The sequence below is a fragment of the Oryctolagus cuniculus genome, chromosome 5, assembly GCF_051225735.1.
Source record: "Oryctolagus cuniculus isolate XC-2025 breed Fujian yellow rabbit chromosome 5, ASM5122573v1, whole genome shotgun sequence".
In the NCBI taxonomy this organism is placed as follows: domain Eukaryota; kingdom Metazoa; phylum Chordata; class Mammalia; order Lagomorpha; family Leporidae; genus Oryctolagus; species Oryctolagus cuniculus.
In genome coordinates, this window is record NC_142871.1 from 61,031,909 (window position 1) to 61,049,665 (window position 17,757).

The 17,757-nt window shown below is 43.7% G+C and overlaps 1 protein-coding gene across 7 annotated transcripts in view; it reads left to right on the forward strand.

The window, feature by feature from the left end:
• Nucleotides 1–17,757, forward strand: part of METTL24 (methyltransferase like 24) — a 122,707-nt gene that overhangs the window by 42,829 nt on the left and 62,121 nt on the right. For 5 of the 7 annotated variants that reach the window (XM_089333817.1, XM_089333819.1, XM_089333818.1 and 2 more), the window contains exon 3: nt 6,484–6,623. The exons of 1 other annotated variant lie outside the window; for it this stretch is intronic. In XM_089333817.1, coding sequence (XP_089189943.1) covers nt 6,484–6,623 — 140 coding nt within the window. Of the gene's footprint in view, nt 1–6,483; nt 6,624–8,990; nt 9,430–17,757 lie in introns of those variants that run through there. One more of the 7 variants, XM_089333821.1, reaches the window with a different exon arrangement.

The window sequence follows — 17,757 nt, forward strand, 5'->3', positions numbered from 1 at the left end:
CATATGCAATCAGACAGTCCCAGGGATTTTAGTATTTGTCACCCACGCATGGAAGTAAAAGCTTGTGCTATCCATCATGAGGGTTGGAAGGATGAATTGGTCCCCGTGCTTTTCATGATTTCATCTTGTTTTGCAGCTTCAGATTAATTTGGTGGACTTATGTAGACTTAATTAAAATACTGAGATTTTAATTTTACAGTTTGGGTTGACAAAAAGGATACATAGCTGGACCTATTAACTTTGGTTTTAAAAAGCCCTTAAAGGTGACAGGGGAAGGCAGCAGCGTGATAGCTCTGTAAGTTAAGCAGTCATATCCCATATTCCATGTTGGAGTGCTTCATTTGAATCCTGGATACTCTGCTGCCAATCCAGCTTCTGGCTAGCATGCCTGGGAAGCAGCAGATGATGGCTCAAGTACTTGGGTCTCTACCACCCACATGGGAGACCCAGGTGGAATTCCTGGCTCCTGGTTTCAGTCTGGCCCAGTCCCAGCCATTGCAAGTATTTGGGAAGTCAACCAGAGTATGGAAGATTCTCTCTCTCTCTCTCTCTCTCTCTATCTGTGTGTGTGTGTGTGTGTGTGTGTCTGTCTGTCTTTTTCTGCCTTTCAAGTAAATAAATAAATAAATCATTGGGGGAAAAAAAACCCTTAAAAGCTCCAGAGGAAAACAAAAGGTGTCAAATTTATGAGTTGAATTTGAGGACTATGGGTTCCACCTCCCACCCCAAATTAAACACACCAAATGCAAGCCTTCAAATTCCATTCTGCATGTATTTCAGGCCAATATTGTCTACCTTGTGGAAAGCATATTTACTTAGAAGTTCTTGAGGCATGAGCTGATCATTTCAGACTCCTCTTGAGTCTTTCCCGTGAGCTATGGGCTTAGAGGCAAAGAATTCTTTCAAAGCGGCGCAGCAGCCTCTGATGTGAAGTGGCATGATGCTGTGGCCCTGGGTGATTTGCTTTCTTCTCTGGCTCTCACTGTTCATATCCTGAGAAGGACGAGATTGGATCAGATGGTTTCCAGGGTTGCTGTGATCTTGTGCTGTGCAGAGAGTAGCACAGGATTGTTATTTGCCCTGTGTTTTAAAAGATTTTTGTTTACATATTTGTGAAGCAGTGGGACAGAGAGACAACCATGCATTTGTTGAGCACCTGTAAGGTATCAGGAACTGCTAGGCTGTGAGGATATAGCTCTGCCCTCAAGGAGATGGTGTGTTAGTTGGAATGGAAGTATTATTATTCAGCTTCACTAGAAGAATTTTTGAAAAGATTTATTTATTAAAGGCAGAGAGAGAGAGAGAGAGGGAGGGAGAGAGAGAGAGAGGTGGGGAAGAGAGAGGTTTTCCATCCATTTTTTCATTCTCCTAAATGCCTGCAACAGCTGGGACTGGAACCAGGAGCCAGCAACTCCATCCCCAGGTCTCCCATATGGGTGTTAGGAACCCAAGTACTGCTTCCTCCCAGGTCAGGTGCATTAGCAGGAAGCTGCCTGGGAAGTGGAGGCAGGACTCTCTGATCTGGGATGTGGACATCTCAAGTCGTGGCTTAACCTGCTGTGCCAAAACAGTGGCCCCACTAGAAGGCTTCTGTCCTTCAGGAAGAGTGAGATGAAGTTCCAGACCTTACAGTGTATTTGTAATCAGGGGTCACTTTACCCAAGTAAAGCACTGTGTTTTGCTGTGCTTCTCAGCTGCCAGGAGGCCAGCTGGTGGGAGCCATCTGCAATGACAGTGAGTGTTTCTTAAGCAGAATCTTTGCCTAGCCATTGCTCCCTCCCCCTTTCTGTGTAATGCAGGGCTTTGGGGCTGCTTTTGTGCCTTGTACCTCATTTAGAATGCATCTTGACAAGGAAAGCCTGCAATAACACTCTACCAAAAAAAAAAAAAAGAAAGCTGGCAAAAATATTAGAGCCACCATTACCTCCAGTTTTCACAGTTAGCAGGAATGAGTCATGATGGGCAAGAGAAAAATAAAACCTCTGAAGGTACGAAAGCAAATTCCACCCCCTTCCTCTTATGCTGTTTTAACAAAATAATATTTCCCTCAAATCTGTGTGCCAGCTTGTACAGCAAGGCCCAGCATTTGGTACATTCATTGTTGATTTGTTCATGCCTCAACTCTGCAGATATTTGTTGGGGACTGGCTTTGTGGCTGGCACTGGGGTATCAATACTGGGTAGAACAGGTGCATCTCCCACTCCCAAGCAAACATTGAGAGTGAATGAGAATTATGTGTTCTATGCGACAGAGGATGCACCCGTGGGTGGAGATGGCTCTGTCGGCTGAGGGGGCTTGCGTGCAGAGGCACAGGGCATGGGACACTGTGGCACTGGGCATGCTTGGGCATGACAGCCCTGGACTTGTGCAGGGTGTGGTTAGGGACTTGCAGTTTTAAAGCCCCAAAAGGTAAGGGCAGAGTGTGCTGCCCATGAAGCTCTGTGTGACTGGACACTGCTGTTTGTCGAACATGAAAGACCATGATTGTACTGCGTGTGATGTGATGTGATGCCCTGTCGACGCCTGACAGCAAATGGTTAAGTCGTAAAGACAGCGCTGTATTCTAAGGGAAGGCTCCAGATTCAGCTTTTTATGGCAACCCCCAAACCATATGCCTCCCGGAAGCATGCCTTGCAGTATAAATGAATCTCAGCAACACTGGCTGTTTTAAAAACTAAAATGTGCTTTCAAATGCATCTGTCTTTCCGCTCTATCCCCTATCTATCAATCATCTAATTATCTACTCATCTATCAACTTATAAGAATATCTTGAGCACCTAGGCTCTGGAGATTGGGACTATAACTTTACAACAATAGTATCTGTTATATGCACTGCCACACACACACACACACCCCTCAGGCTGAAAACAACAAAAATACAAGCCTGCCTTGGAACCCCGATACTGTCTAGAACATACAAGTGTGTGGAACTCAGTTGAAATGATCCTTGCTGAGATCCCGAAATTTTAAGGGGTCCCTTTGCTAGATTCTATTTATGAGATGGCAAAAATGCTACTTAAGCTAATGGGATACAAAATACAGTGAAAATAAATTGGGTCCTTTTAAGTAACTACAAATCATTTCAGGAAACATTTTTTTCCCCTGGAGTCTATTTCCCTTTGTCTAGGCCTACTTTGAAGTGGCTAAAATTACAAGAGGATTGAGACGGGCAGAAAACATAATTACTTGAGTTGGAGCTTAGCTAGAAGTTACTGCCCTCTCTCATTTTGCTTGCACGAGAGTTTATTGAAGCCCTAGCAATAAATCTTAACTAGAAAGTTTTTTTTAAAAAATCAATATTTAATTAATTTTTGGAGGAGAATTTTATGAAGCACTCCTAGTTGTTTTCCAAAGCTAATGTCTATCAATGAGATGGTTAATAAATGCTTAAAACTGAATAACTCTGGTGTTGTATTTTTTGAACTAAGAGAGGAAGGGGGAATGTTATTGGAGAGATTGAATAGAAAAGAGTGCAGGATGAAATCTGTAGAATAAGAAATGCTTAAAGGAGACCAAGTGCCATCTTTAAAAATATATTTATTGGGGCCGGTGCAGTGGCGCACTAGGTTAATCCTCTGCCTGTGGCTCCGGCATCCCATATGGGCGCAGGGTTCTAGTCCCGGTTACTCCTCTTCCAGTCCAGCTCTCTGCTGTGGCCCGAGAGGGCAGTGGAGGATGGTCCAAGTACTTGGCTCCTGGACCCACGTGGAAGACCAGGAAAAGGCTCCTGGCTCCTGGCTTTGGATCAGTGTAGCTCCAGCCGTGGCGGCCATTTCGGGGGTGAACCAACGGAGGGAAGACCTTTCTCTGTGTGTCTCTCTCTCTCACTGTCTGTAACTCTACCTGTCAAATAAATAAATAAAAATATTTTTAAAAATGTGTTTATTTATTTATTTTGTGTGTGTGAGAGAGACTGATCTTTTATCCATTGATTCAGTCCCCAAATATCCAAAGGAGCTGGGACTGAGCCAGGCCAAAGCTAGGAGCCTGGAACTCAGTCCGAGTCTCCCATGTGGGTAGCAGGGACACAAGCACTTGAGCTGCTGCCTCTCAGGTTGCTCGTTAGCAGGAAGCTGGAATTAGGAGTGGGGACCTGAACCCAGGCACTCCTCTGTGGGCATCCCAAGAGGCATCTGAATGCCCATCCCAAAGGGTCATCTTTAAGAATAAAGCCCAAGACCCTGATCTTGCCAGAGCAGGAGCACCTGCACCTCAAAGCCCTGACTCTGGCCCTTAATACTCACCTGACATTTGGAGGCCTCTGACTAATCGCCAGTGCCAACCCCTCCAGCCCTCTGTTGGGGGTGGGGCAGGGGAGCTGCAGCGTCCAGTCTGAAGCTCTGGTCCAAGCATAGCATCTCCCCTTAGTGCTAAGGCACAGGCGAGACCAGGCTGGGACGTTTCACAGAGGCTTCACTAGAGACCTCCAGTAAACTCACAGGACCACCTGCTTCAGTGTCACCTGGGGTCACTTATGCACATCCCATCCGCAGGTGTCAGCCTCAGAGATTCCTATTTGGCCGTTCTGCTCTAGGACCCAGGAATCCACACTTGAACCATTTCCCAGGTGATTCTGAGAAACACCATGGAAGAGGGTACAGTTAGGCTGTGATGGTGTTAATGACAAAGGCCTGTGGACATCGTGTCCTGACCTGTCACTTTGGAGGTTCAGAGGGAGAAACGCACACAAAGAACAGCCACAGATGGGAATCATTGTACCACTTTCATCAAAACTCCATGCCCTGGGTCAAATGGCCCAGGCTTATGAAGTCCTGGCCTGTTTTGGGGCCCCATGGCCGTGCCCTGACCTGCCTTCCTGCTGCAGGTGGGGTGTGGAACACAGTGCTAAGGAAGGCAGTGATGTTTGAGGCCGTCATCTGCTCACCAGCAGAATCGGCCCCAGCGAGCACGTGGGGCTCTGGCTAATTAGATTAGCAACGTGGCTTCCCTGGGGTGAGTGGGCAGGCAAGGGCTTGATTTCCATTCATCTGTGGGAGAATAGGAGGAGATGAATTATACAAGTGAACTGTTGATGCACACTGCTAATAAATGTGTTCTGTGGCAGCACCTCGAGAAAAGACTCCAATTCCACTTTCTGTTATTTTTCCTTCCAACAGTGGTTGGAGATAGAGAGGGACAGAGCCTGGGTGATGGAGGAATAATATATATAATATACATTATGTTTTATAATGCATATAATATATATTACGTTTTATAATATATATATTTATATACAAAATAGATGGCCCACTTTTTCAGCTTTGCTCTGAGCTATCCAGAACCTGGCAACAGACACTCTCGTGGTCCCTGACAAGTAGTCCCAGGATGGTCTTGTCAGGCCTGCCCCAGGTGTTAGCAAATGTAATCCAGGAGCTGTATTAGTTGAAAAGGCTGCACAAAATATGCTCTTCTTAGCCTAACAATTTGGAAAATCAGTTAAATAAAAAGATCGAACAAACCCAGAATGTCTTCTTTAGAAGAAAATTTCTTGCCGTTCGGTTTCCCACAAAGGAAAGCAATGAACTTCAACAAACCCTTTGCATCTGGAGCGATCCATGGTGCGACAGCAAGAGCGGTGCGTCCAGGGGCCATCGCAATGAGCGGGAGAGTTTTGAGGGTTTGGGGGAATACTGTTGCTCAGTATGATACATGTCTTGGCTATAGAGCTGGTTTTCTTCCGTGCCAACAGACTCAGCCCTGCAAACGGTACCAGCCTCCAACACAAGTCCGCATCCCTTAGGAAGTACATTTGCCTAAGTGCAGCTGAAATGAGCGACTTGCTTCTGCTTGACTTCAGTACACATTCCCTTTGGTTTGCTCCTCTCATTTGGATGCATGAGCTAAGAGAAGGGCTTCGGCTAGCTGAGGAAGAGCCTCCTGCCTGGAGCTCCTGCCCTTCTCTCCCAGGAGGAGGCTCATTAAAGCAGCGCCTCGCCGAGGGATGCTGCCTCATCAGCAGGCACTGCTCATTCCTCTAGAGCCATGATCCACGATTTACTCGGGCTAACACATGCCATCCTTCCAGTCCCTGGTGCCCCCACCTTCCCTGCCAGGAACAAGGGATCACCTTGTACGTCTCCTCCTGAGATCGGGGCCTTCTAGAAGGGACACTGCCCCGTCTGGAGTGCCCTGGGGCAGCTTCCCCCTCCAAGACTAACACCGCTCCATGAGGCCCTCCTGGCCCTTCTTGCCCCATCTCTGCTCCTGACTCTCCTCTTTGCCTCATGTGTGTGGCAATAGCAGCTCTCAGCTTCCCTTCAGACCTGCACGTAGTCTCTCTCTAAGGTAACTTATTACTTGCCATGTATTTGAAATTCCTCCACGCGTTGTACAGCAGTCTTGTGGCTCCCCGGGGATGGGAGCAGTTAGCCGTGGAAGACATAACTTCTTAAGGTTTCCAGGGGCCAGGGAAGCTGTAAGTCCCTCCCTGCCATTTCTCATCCAGCATTTTAAATTATTCACATTGATTTCCAATCCTTCCAGATTGCATGCAATCGTATGAGTACCTTCAGCCTGGCTACTGACTCCAGCCCTGCCAAGCAGCCCTGGTCAGTGTGTCTCGATGACAGGTTTGGCTTAGCTCAGCAAATCCACAACAAGCAGTGCCGCCTCTATTCTTTAGGGTAAGTACGTGTTTTCCAGCGGAAGGAAACAAACACTCTTGCAGGCAGCAATGGCTTTTCCAGCAACACAACTTGAGTGGCTGCAGTGCAGAGCAGGTGCTCTGCTGCCATCATTGCTGATGGGTCTGTTAGGTAGCTGCAGGCACAGGCTCGTCACGGGGGTGCCCTCAGCTTGAGCCACTTTTCCTCGCATTCTGCTGATAACAAGTTAGCAGCATAAGGACAATCATGTTGGTGAGACCAGTGGTTTTTTATTTTATTTTATTTATTTATTTATTTATTTATTTGACAGATAGATAGTGTGAGAGAGAGACAGAAAGGTCTTCCTTCCGTTGGTTCACCACCCGCAAATGGCCGCCACGTCCAGAGCTACACCGATCCAAAGCCAGGAGCCAGCTGCTTCTTCCTGGTCTCCCATGCGGGTGCAGGTGCCCAAGCACCTGGGGCATCCTCCACTGCCTTCCCAGGCCACAGCAGAGAGCTGGCCTGGAAGAGGGGCAACCGGGACTAGAACCCGGTGCCCATATGGCATGCCAGTGCTGCAAGTGGAGGATTAACCAAGTGAGCCATGGTGCCGGCCCTGAGACCAGTGGTTTCTAGCTAAAGTTAGAGCACCCTTATTTTAAAAGAGAGAGGAGCGTATTCATGAATTCGGCTTGAAAAAAAGAGAGCATGTTAGAAATTTGGTGCAGAGGATGAGTGAGCCACAACATGTAATGGCCACTGCTGGCTTTTTATCTCTGGTGCCAATGGTGAATCTATGTACACTGGGCAGGAACTCTTATGAAAACCATGTGACTTTGTCAAAACTGCTTGAGAAAAACTGACATTCAGTTATTCTGGTTGAAAATCACCTAAATGTACAAATGGACTTGGAAAACTTTTTTGTGAAAGGATGAATATAAAGTATTGAGACTATTCCACCAAATCTACCAGTGCTTTGGAAACAGCCCTGAACTTACAAATGGCATCTGTCTCAAAAAAGGGCAAGAGGGGATTAATTTTGTTTGGAAAACACTGTTCCATAGGCTCTTTGTAGATGCTGTGTAGGTTCCCAGGCTAGACCACTGGAGTCCTTTACAAGCAACCAACACTGGGGACCCTAAAAAACTGTCACCTGCCTGACCCTCATCTGTGGTCTACCTTCCTGTCCAGGTGTGGTATCCACCTGCCAGGACACTAGGTGGTCAGGGTTAGGGGCAGACGTCTGGGTGATGCAGAGACCTCGCCAGGGGAGTGAATTCAGGGGGTCACCATTGCTGTCAGACAATAACAAATGAGGATTCAAGCTACTGGGGATCTTTTTAAAGAAAACAAAAGACTCAAATAAGAATTTAAAGATAGCAAATATTCTTAATGGGTTAAATGAAGACAGATGAGGGGACTTGAAGAGGTGCATGTTTTGGCTAAAACTTCTAGGAATATATTAAACAGCAATGGTGAGAATGGCCATCCTTGTCTGGTTTTAGATCTTAGGGGGAATGCTTCCAACTTTTCCCCATTCAATAGGATGCTGGCTGTGGGTTTGCCATAAATTGCCTTGATTGTGTTGAGGAATGTTCCTTATATACTCAATTTGCTTAAGGTTTTCATCATGGAAGGATGTTGTATTTTATCAAATGCCTTTTCTGCATCTATTGAGATAACCACATGGTTTTCTTCTTTAATTTGTTAATATGATGTATCACATTTATTGATTTATGAAGGTTGAATCATCCCTGCATACCAGGGATAAATCCCACTTGGTCTGGGTGAATGATCTTTCTGATGTGTTGTATTCGATTAGCTAATATTTTGTTGAGGATTTTTGCATCTATGTTCAAAAGGGATATTGGTCTATAGTTCTCTTTCTCTGTCTTATCTTTTTCTGGTTTAGGAATTAAGGTGATGGAGGTTTCATAGAAGGAGTTTGGGAAGATTCCCTCCCTTTCAGTTGTTTTGAATAGCTTCAGAGAGATTGGAATTAGTTCTTCTTTAAATGTTTGGTAGAATTCAGCAGTGAAGCCATCTGGTCCTGGGCTTTTCTTTGTTGGGAGAATCTTTATTACTGGTTCCATCTTGGTTATTGGTCTTTTTAGGTTTTCTATGTCTTCATGACTCAATTTTGGTAGATTGTATGTGTCTAGAAATCTATCCATTTCTTCTAGGTTTCCTGATTTGTTGGCATACAGCTCTTTGTAATAATTCCTGATCATTCTTTTTATTTCTGGGGTATCTGTTGTAACATTTCCTTTTTTCATCTCTGATTTTATGTATTTTGGTCTTCTCCTTCTTTCTTTTTTTGGTTAGTTGCACCAATGGTGTGTCAATTTTCTTTATTTTTTCAAAAAGCCAGTTTTTCATTTTGCTGATTTTTTTTTGTTTTAGCCAGAGCCATTAGGCAAGAAGAATAAATCAAAGGAATACAAATTGGAAAGGAGGAAGTCAAACTATCCCTATTTGCATATGACATGATTCTACATATAGGGGATCCAAAAGACTCCACTGAGAGACTATTGAAACTCATAAAAGTGTTTGGTAAAGTGACAAGATATAAAATCAGCATGGAAAAATCAATAGCTTTTGTATAAACAGACAATACCTCCAAAAAGAATTACATAATTTGAAATAAATTTAGCCGAGGATGTGAAAGACCTCTAGAATGAAAATTGTAAAATATTAAAGAAAGAAATAGAAAAAAAACATTAAAAATGGGAAAATCTTTCATGTTCATGGATTAGAAGAATCAACATCATCAAAATGTCCATATTTAATAAGTGTCAAAGGGATCACATAAATAAGACCAAGTGTCTGCTAATAATAATAGACATAATTAAAAAAGAGAGAATGATCCAACATGGGAAGCGGGCCACACAGCAGACTCAGAGAATGACAAATGCCCTAAACAGCACTGTGGCCTCAGAATCAGGCATTAAGGGATTTGGATCTGGCTAAAAATCCCATGAGAACATTTCAGGCATGGAAAGCCAAGACACTGTGGCAAAAAATGACCTACATGAAGATTTCTGTGAGTGAGATCCCAGCGGAAAGAAGGGGCCATCAAAGAAGGAGGTGCCTTTCTCTGAAGGGAGGAGAGAACTTCCACTTTGATTATGGCCTTGTCTAAATAAGGTCGGAGTTTGTGAACTCAAGAGGCTTCCATAGCCTTGGCAGCTCATGACAAGAGCCTCGGGTGAATACTGACATCATAAACAAGAGTGTCAATAGTTAAATCAACAACAGGAGTCATTGTGCACTTGCTCCCCATGTAGGATCTCTGTCGTTAATGAGCTGTACTATGAGAATTAAAGGTAAAACTAGTTTTCAAATTGCACTTTATACTTTGTGTGTCTGTGTGGATGCAAACTGTTGAAATCTTTACTTAGTATAGAGTTGATCTTCTGTATATAAAGCTAATTAAAAATGAATCTTAATGAAGAATGGGATGGGAGAGGGAGTAGGGATGGTTTGGGGGTGGGAGGGTGTATGGGGGGGAAGAACCACTATAATCCAACAGCTGTACCTATGAAATTTATATTTATTAAATAAAAGCTTTCTTAAAAAATGTCCATATTCAGGGGCTGGCACTGTGGTGTAGCGAGTAAAGCTACTGCCTGCAGTGCTGGCATCCCATACGGCCATCGGTTTGAGTCCCAGCTGCTCCACTTCCAATCCAGCTCTCTGCTATGGCCTGGGAAGGCAGTAGAAGATGGCCTAAGTCCTTGGGCCCCTACAAACACATAGGAGACCTGGAAGAAGCTCTGGCTCCTGGCTTCAGATTGGTGCAGCTACAGCTGTTGTGGCCATCTGAGGAATGAACCAGCAGATGGAAGATCTCTTTCTCTCTCTCTCTGCCTCTGCCTCTCTGTAACTCTGCCATTCAAATAAGTAAATAAATATTTTTTAAAAAAGAAAAGAAAAAAGAAAATGTCCATACTACCAAGAGCAACTTAGAAATTCAATGTGCTCCCAATCAAAATATCAATGAATAGAGAACATAGGGGAAACTCTGCAAGACAGACATAGGCAAAGACTTCTTGGAAAACACCCCAGAAGCACAGGCAATCAAAGACAAAATTGATAAATGGGATTACATCAATCTGAGAAGCTTCTGCACTGCAAAGGAAGCACTCAGCAAGGTGAAGAGGTAACTGAGAAAATGGGAGAAAATATTTGCAAACTAAGCAACTGATAAAGGGTTAACATCCAGAATCTATAAAGAATTCAAGAAATTCAACAACAAGAAAACAAGTAATCTATTTAAGAAATGGGCCCAGTACTTGAACAGGCATTTTTTAAGAGAGGAAATTCAAATTGCCAACAGACACTTGAGAAAATGCTCAGCATCACTGGCTGTCAAAGAAATGCAAATCAAAACCACAATGAGGTGTCACCTCACTCCAGTTAGAATGGCTCTCATACAGAAATCAACAATGAAAAAATGCTGGTGCTGATGTGGGGAAAAAGATACGCTGGTCTACTGTTGGTGGGAGCATAAACTGGTGCAGCCACCGTGGAAGAGAGTATGGAGATACCTCAGAAATTTGAATATAGACCTACCATATGATCCAGTCATTCCACTCCTGGGAATTTACCCAAACCAAAAGAAATAAGCACATGAAAGATTTATCTGTACCCACATGTTCATTGCAGCATAATTCACAATACCTAAGATGTGGAATCAACCTGGATGTCCATCAACTACTGACTAGATAAAGAAATTACAGTATATATACACTATGGAGTACTACTCAGCTGTTAAAAATGAAATATTGTCTTGTGCAACAAGATGGATGCAACTGGAAACAATTATACTTAGTGAAAAAAGCCAATCCCAAAAAGACAGATATCATGTTTTCCCTGATCCATGGTAATTAATAGAGTACCTAAAATGTAATACATTGGAGTGAAATAGACATTTTGAGATTTGATGATTATTTATAGCCTTGTCTCTTCCATTGAGGAACAGGTTTTTATTTTTTCTCTTCATATTATTTGTTGAACTCTTTTACTAAGCATAGGGTTAGCTACATGACCATTAAGTAAACTGAAAATAAATCTATAAAAATTAAGAGTGGGAATGCAAGGTGAGGAAGGGTTGGAGTGTGGGTGGGAGGTAGGGTAGGGAGGCAAGTGTCACTATGTTCCTAAATCTGTGTATATGAAATATATTAAACTTGTATAACTCAAATTAAAAAATTTTAAAAATAAAGTGTGTGTTTTGCAAAAACTAAGCATGGATTTTAAAATTCCCCTGCACCAAAATTAATATATCCTCTTACTCCATTTTCACGAACTTTCTGAGGTACCCTCATGCTGATGGTGCCTCTTGCTAGAACTCAGCACACAGTAGGCACAAGTTTGCTACATAAAGGATTGCTGATCCCAATGAAGATACCAAAGACATTCTTCTCTGATCTAGAAAAAATGATGCTGAAATTCATATGGAGGCACAGGAGACCTCGAATAGCTAAAGCAATCTTGTACAACAAAAACAAAGCCGGAGGCATCACAATACCAGATTTCAGGACATACTACAGGGCAGTTGTAATCAAAACAGCATGGTACTGGTACAGAAACAGATGGATAGACCAATGGAACAGAATAGAAACACCAGAAATCAACCCAAACATCTACAGCCAACTCATATTTGATCAAGGATCTAAAACCAATTCCTGGAGCAAGGACAGTCTATTCAATAAATGGTGCTGGGAAAATTGGATTTCCACGTGCAGAAACATGAAGCAAGACCCCTACCTTACACCTTACACAAAAATCCACTCAACATGGATTAAAGACCTAAATCTACGACCTGACACCATCAAGTTACTAGAGAACATTGGAGAAACCCTTCAAGATATTAGCACAGGCAAAGAGTTTCTGGAAAAGACCCAGGAGGCACAGGCAGTCAAAGCCAAAATCAACTATTGGGATTGCATCAAATTGAGAAGTTTCTGTACTGCAAAAGAAACAGTCAGGAGAGTGAAGAGACAACCGACAGAATGGGAAAAAATATTTGCAAACTATGCAACAGATAAAGGGTTAATAACCAGAATCTACAAAGAGATCAAGAAACTCCACATCAAAACAAACAACCCACTTAAGAGATGGGCCAAGGACCTCAATAGACATTTTTCAAAAGAGGAAATCCAAATGGCCAACAGGCACATGAAAAAATGTTCAAGACCACTAGCAATCAGGGAAATGCAAATCAAAACCACAATGAGGTTTCACCTCACCCTGGTTAGAATGGCTCACATACAGAAATCTACCAACAACAGATGCTGACGAGGATGTGGGGAAAAAGGGACACTAACCCACTGTTGGTGGGAATGCAAACTGGTCAAGCCACTATGGAAGTCAGTCTGGAGATTCCTCAGAAACCTGAAGATAACCCTGCCGTTCGACCCAGCCATCCCACTCCTTGGAATTTACCCAAAGGAGTTTAAATTGGCAAACAAAAAAGCGGTCTGCACCCTAATGTTTATTGCATCACAATTCACAATAGCCAAGACCTGGAACCAACCTAAATGCCCATCAACGGTAGACTGGATAAAGAAATTATGGGATATGTACTCTTTAGAATACTATACCGCAGTAAGAAACAATGAAATCCAGTCATTTGCAACAAAATGGAGGAATCTGGAACACATCATGCTGAGTGAAATAAGCCAGTCCCAAAGGGAAAAATATCATATGTTCTCCCTGATCGGTGACAACTGACTGAACACCAAAAAGGAAACCTGTTGAAGTGAAATGGACACTATGAGAAATGGTGACTTGATCAGTATAGCCCTGACTGTTGATGAACAACTTAATACGTTATCCCTCTTAGTATTTTTTTTTGTCTATTCTACTTAATACTACTGGTTTAATTCTGTAATTAATACACAGTTATTCTTAAGTGTTAAAATTAAACTGAAATGTGATTCCTGTTAAATATAAGACTGGGAATAAGAGAGGGAAGAGATGTACAATTTGGGACATGCTCAAGCTGACTTGCCCCAAATAGTAGAGTTAGAAACATACCAGGGGATTCCAATTCAATCCCATCAAGGTGGCATGTACCAATGCCATCTCACTAGTCCAAGTGATCAATTTCAGTTCACAATTGATCATAATGAAAGGACTAAGAGTCAAAGGGATCACATAAACAAGTCTAGTGCCTGCTAATACTAACTGATAGAATAAATAAAGGGGAGAGCGATCCAACATGGGAAGCGAGATACACAGCAGACTCATAGAATGGCAGATGTCCTAAACAGCACTCTGGCCTCAGAATCAGCCCTAAAGGCATTTGGATCCGGCTGAAAAGCCCATGAGAGTATTTCAGGCATGGAAAGCCAAGACACTCTGGCAAAAAAAAAAAAAAAAAAAAAAAAACACACACACACAAAACCTAAATGAAAGATCTCTGTGAGTGAGATCCCAGTGGAAAGAACAGGTCTTCAAAGAAGGAGGTACCTTTCTCTGAAGGGAGGAGAGAACTTCCACTTTGACTATGACCTTGTCTAAATAAGATAAGAGTCGGTGAACTCAAAAGGCTTCCATAGCCTTGGAAACTCATGACTGGAGCATAGGGAGATTACTGATGCCATAAACAGGAGTGTCAATTTGTAAAGTCAACAACAGGAGTCACTGTGCACTTACTCCTCATGTAGGATCTCTGTCCTTAATGTGCTGTACATTGAGATTTAATGCTATAACTAGTACTCAAACAGTATTTTTCACTTTGTGTTTCTATGTGGGTGCAAACTGTTGAAATCTTTACTTAATGTATACTAAACTGATCTTCTGTATATATAGAAAATTGAAAATGAATCGTGATATGAATGGAAGGGGAGAGAGAGCGGGAAAGGGGAGGGTTGCGGGTAGGAGGGAAGTCATCGGGGGGTGGGGGGAAACCAATGTAGTCCATAAGCTGTACTTTGGAAATCTATATTCATTAAATAAAAGTAAAAAAAAAATATAAAGGATTGCTGGAGACAAAGAGATTGGAGAGAGAAGCTGGTTGTGTTGTGGTTGAAATGGGAAGGGCTGGGTTGGGTGAGAGGCTCAGCCAGGGGATCAGGGCAGAGCTCGTGTTCTGGGAGCCAGCAGCTCTGCCGCCGGACTGCAGGGAGAGTGCAAGCTGTGACAGCAGGGTTTAGTTTATGTCATATTAAAAATGTCTGAAAGTAGGTCATAAAAATCATAGTCGAGTACCACATGCAAATTGCAGATCTCAGTTTGGTCCTATATTTTTTGCTCCAAACTGCCTTTATATTTTACACTCTGGAATAATTTTGTTTAAAGCATATACTAACTGAGTAAAATAAAACTTGGAATGCTGCTTTTGGGGAAAATTAAAAAAATTTTTAAAGTATTTATTCAAGAGGCAGAGTGATAGAGAAGGGGGTTGAGGAAGAGAGAGGGGTCCCACCCCTTGATTTACTCCCCAAGTATTTGCAATGGTTGGGCTGAGCCCAGACTTGAGTTAGCAGCTGGGAACTCAGTCTGGCTCTCCCAGGTGGGTGACAAGACTTAAGCTGCTGGCGCTGTCACCTGCTGCCTCCCAGGGCCTGTGTTAGCAGGAAACTGGAACCGGGAGCCAGAGCTGGGACTGGAACTCAGGCACTCTGATATAGGATACAGCCATGTTAACTGGTGTCCTGGTGTTCTTTTTTTTTAATTTTATTTTTTTATCTGAGAAGTAGAGTTACAGACAGAAGGAGACACACACACACACACACACACACACACAGGTCTAGAGGTCTTCCATCCACTGATTCACTCCCCAAATGGCTGCAATGGCTGATCTGAAGCCAGGATTTTCCTCCGGGTCTGAGGCCCACTGCTTTCCCAGGCCATAGCAGAAAGCTGAAAAGGAAGAGGCGCAGCCAGGACTGGAACCAACACCCATATAGGATGCCAGTGCCGTGGGCAGAGGCTTAGCCCACTGCGCCATAGCGAGGGCCCCCTAACTGGTGTCTTAACTGCTATGCTAAGTGCCTGCCCCAAGGGGAAATTTTTTAATTCCTCAGAGGCATTGAACACGATTGTTCTACAATAAGATTTCACATTGTTACATGTAAAAAGATATTCTTTTTTATTTAAATTTTACCATTTAAAATCAACATTTGAAATCCCACTGAAAAAATAAATTAATAGGTTATAAGGCTCATTATTTGCTGAAAAACTTAGAAATGTTTAACTGAAAGCTGGAAACTAAGGAAAATATTTCTGATGGCTCACAAAGGATGCTCTGAACTGTGGGTGATGACGCCGATTGCACTGGGACTTAGGGTCCGGCGTCGGACAAGCACCCTGCTCACGAATCGTTTGGCTGGGGGAAGTAGCTAGCTGGCTGGCAACCTCTCTTCTGAGGCTGAAGGAAGACCCAGACCAGAATGACTGGTCCTGAGATGGGACGCAGGAACAGGGACTGTGGGCCCCAGAGTCCCAGCACCCAGCAGTGTTGGGGCTGCTGGCCCCAAACCCAGCTGGCGCGTGCGTGCTCCATGCTCCATGGCGGCAACAAAACCATTGCTACTACAGAGCCCAGTGATACCCAAACAAATCCAGGTGGTAACTACAACCCAGGGAAGCTTCTTAGAATAACAGAAAGGAGAGATCTACAGACACAGGAGTCAGAAGGGAAAGGCTCACGTCTGTCTCACTTCTGCTTCTCCACCCGCATAACTAAAATGGATCCTAGGTACACCTGCTGCATGCTGAAGCTGCAATCTCTTTTCTAGGAGTCAAAACTTTTTATTCCACAGTTAATGGGAGAGACAGGGTGCACTCTGTGCAGTATACAATTGAAATGTAAATCAGATCCTTTTCCATTTTGAAAGGGGTAAAATAGCCCAATTAAGGTAGAGGGCACCAGCAAGGTATGTATTTCAGAGAAGGGGAAACAGAAAGGAAATACGGAGAGACTCTGGGTTCAGATGGCGACCTTGTCTGCCTCACAGCGGGAGCCTGGGCCTGTCCTGTGAGTCTCCGTGTGTGTGTGTGTGTGTGTGTGTGTGTGCGCGTGTGCAGTGGAGGGGAGGGGAGGGAGGGGAGTGGGAGGGGAGGGAAGGGGGGACCAAAGAGGGGATAATGTGAAGGGGAACAAAAATCACTAATTTTACTTTTCATGTCAAAGGTTGTATTTGGGGGGCAGGAGCAGGCTTGGGAAGGAAGACTTGGGAGGGGATAAAATGCGTATGTAAATGTGAGGAGTCCTCAAAAAGTGTAAGGAAAATTCGTATCATGAAAAAATGTCAAAATGTCTGAGTGGTTTCTAATTTTTTTTTTTTTGCACCAAAGTACATTTCCCTTTGCTTTCCATTTTTGTAAGAACTTGTTGAAGCACCCTCCTAGTGCTCCTCTCGCCTTTAGCCCTGGGCTGGGTTGTGCCATGTGGTTTCAGGAGACAGATTCTCGATGTAAGAGAGCAGAGATTTCATAGGTGACAGACACATGGTTTGGCAGTGAGAGCCAGTATTCTACACAGAAAAGCTGGGACTTCCGGTTGCTGCGAGCATTTCAGCATTTTGGGAAGCGCGAACAAGCTCCAGGGCTAAGTATCTTTTATGCACAGTGGTTGAATGAACGCAGCAGGAAGGGTGCTGGTACAGAGCAGGGAAACGCGCAATCGGGAAATCGTGAGCCCCAGAGTCCCCCTTTAGCTGTTCTTTCCCCATCACCCTCTATGAAATCTTGATGTCCTAGCCGCACTGCATATCTGCCTACTTAATGTGTGCATCTGTGTGCTTTATTCACAATCCGGGCACCCCCTCCTGAGTGCTATTGTCCCTGTGGGGAACACAGGTGCTTAGATGGAATCTTGCTAGTTCATGTGATGTTATTTAACAAAATGAATGAGGCTAAAATGTTTTTCGCCCACTATTGAGTGTCATTTCTGCTTTGAAAAATGAATTTCTCCCCTCTCACGGCTGGCAGTTTACAGATGTGGATAATTGCTTGGCCGGATTCTCTGGCCCCTGCTGGGATGAAGGAGAGAGTTTTGAAACTCCTGGGGAAGCTCAAAGTGTCCTCCCATCCAGCCCTTGCCTTCAATGCTTGAGGATGAAAACTTGTCCCTAGGCCTGCTTTGAATGTATTATTATTATTATTTTAGCTTTTAGAGCAGCTTTGTGGATATTTAGTTCACGTATTTAAAATA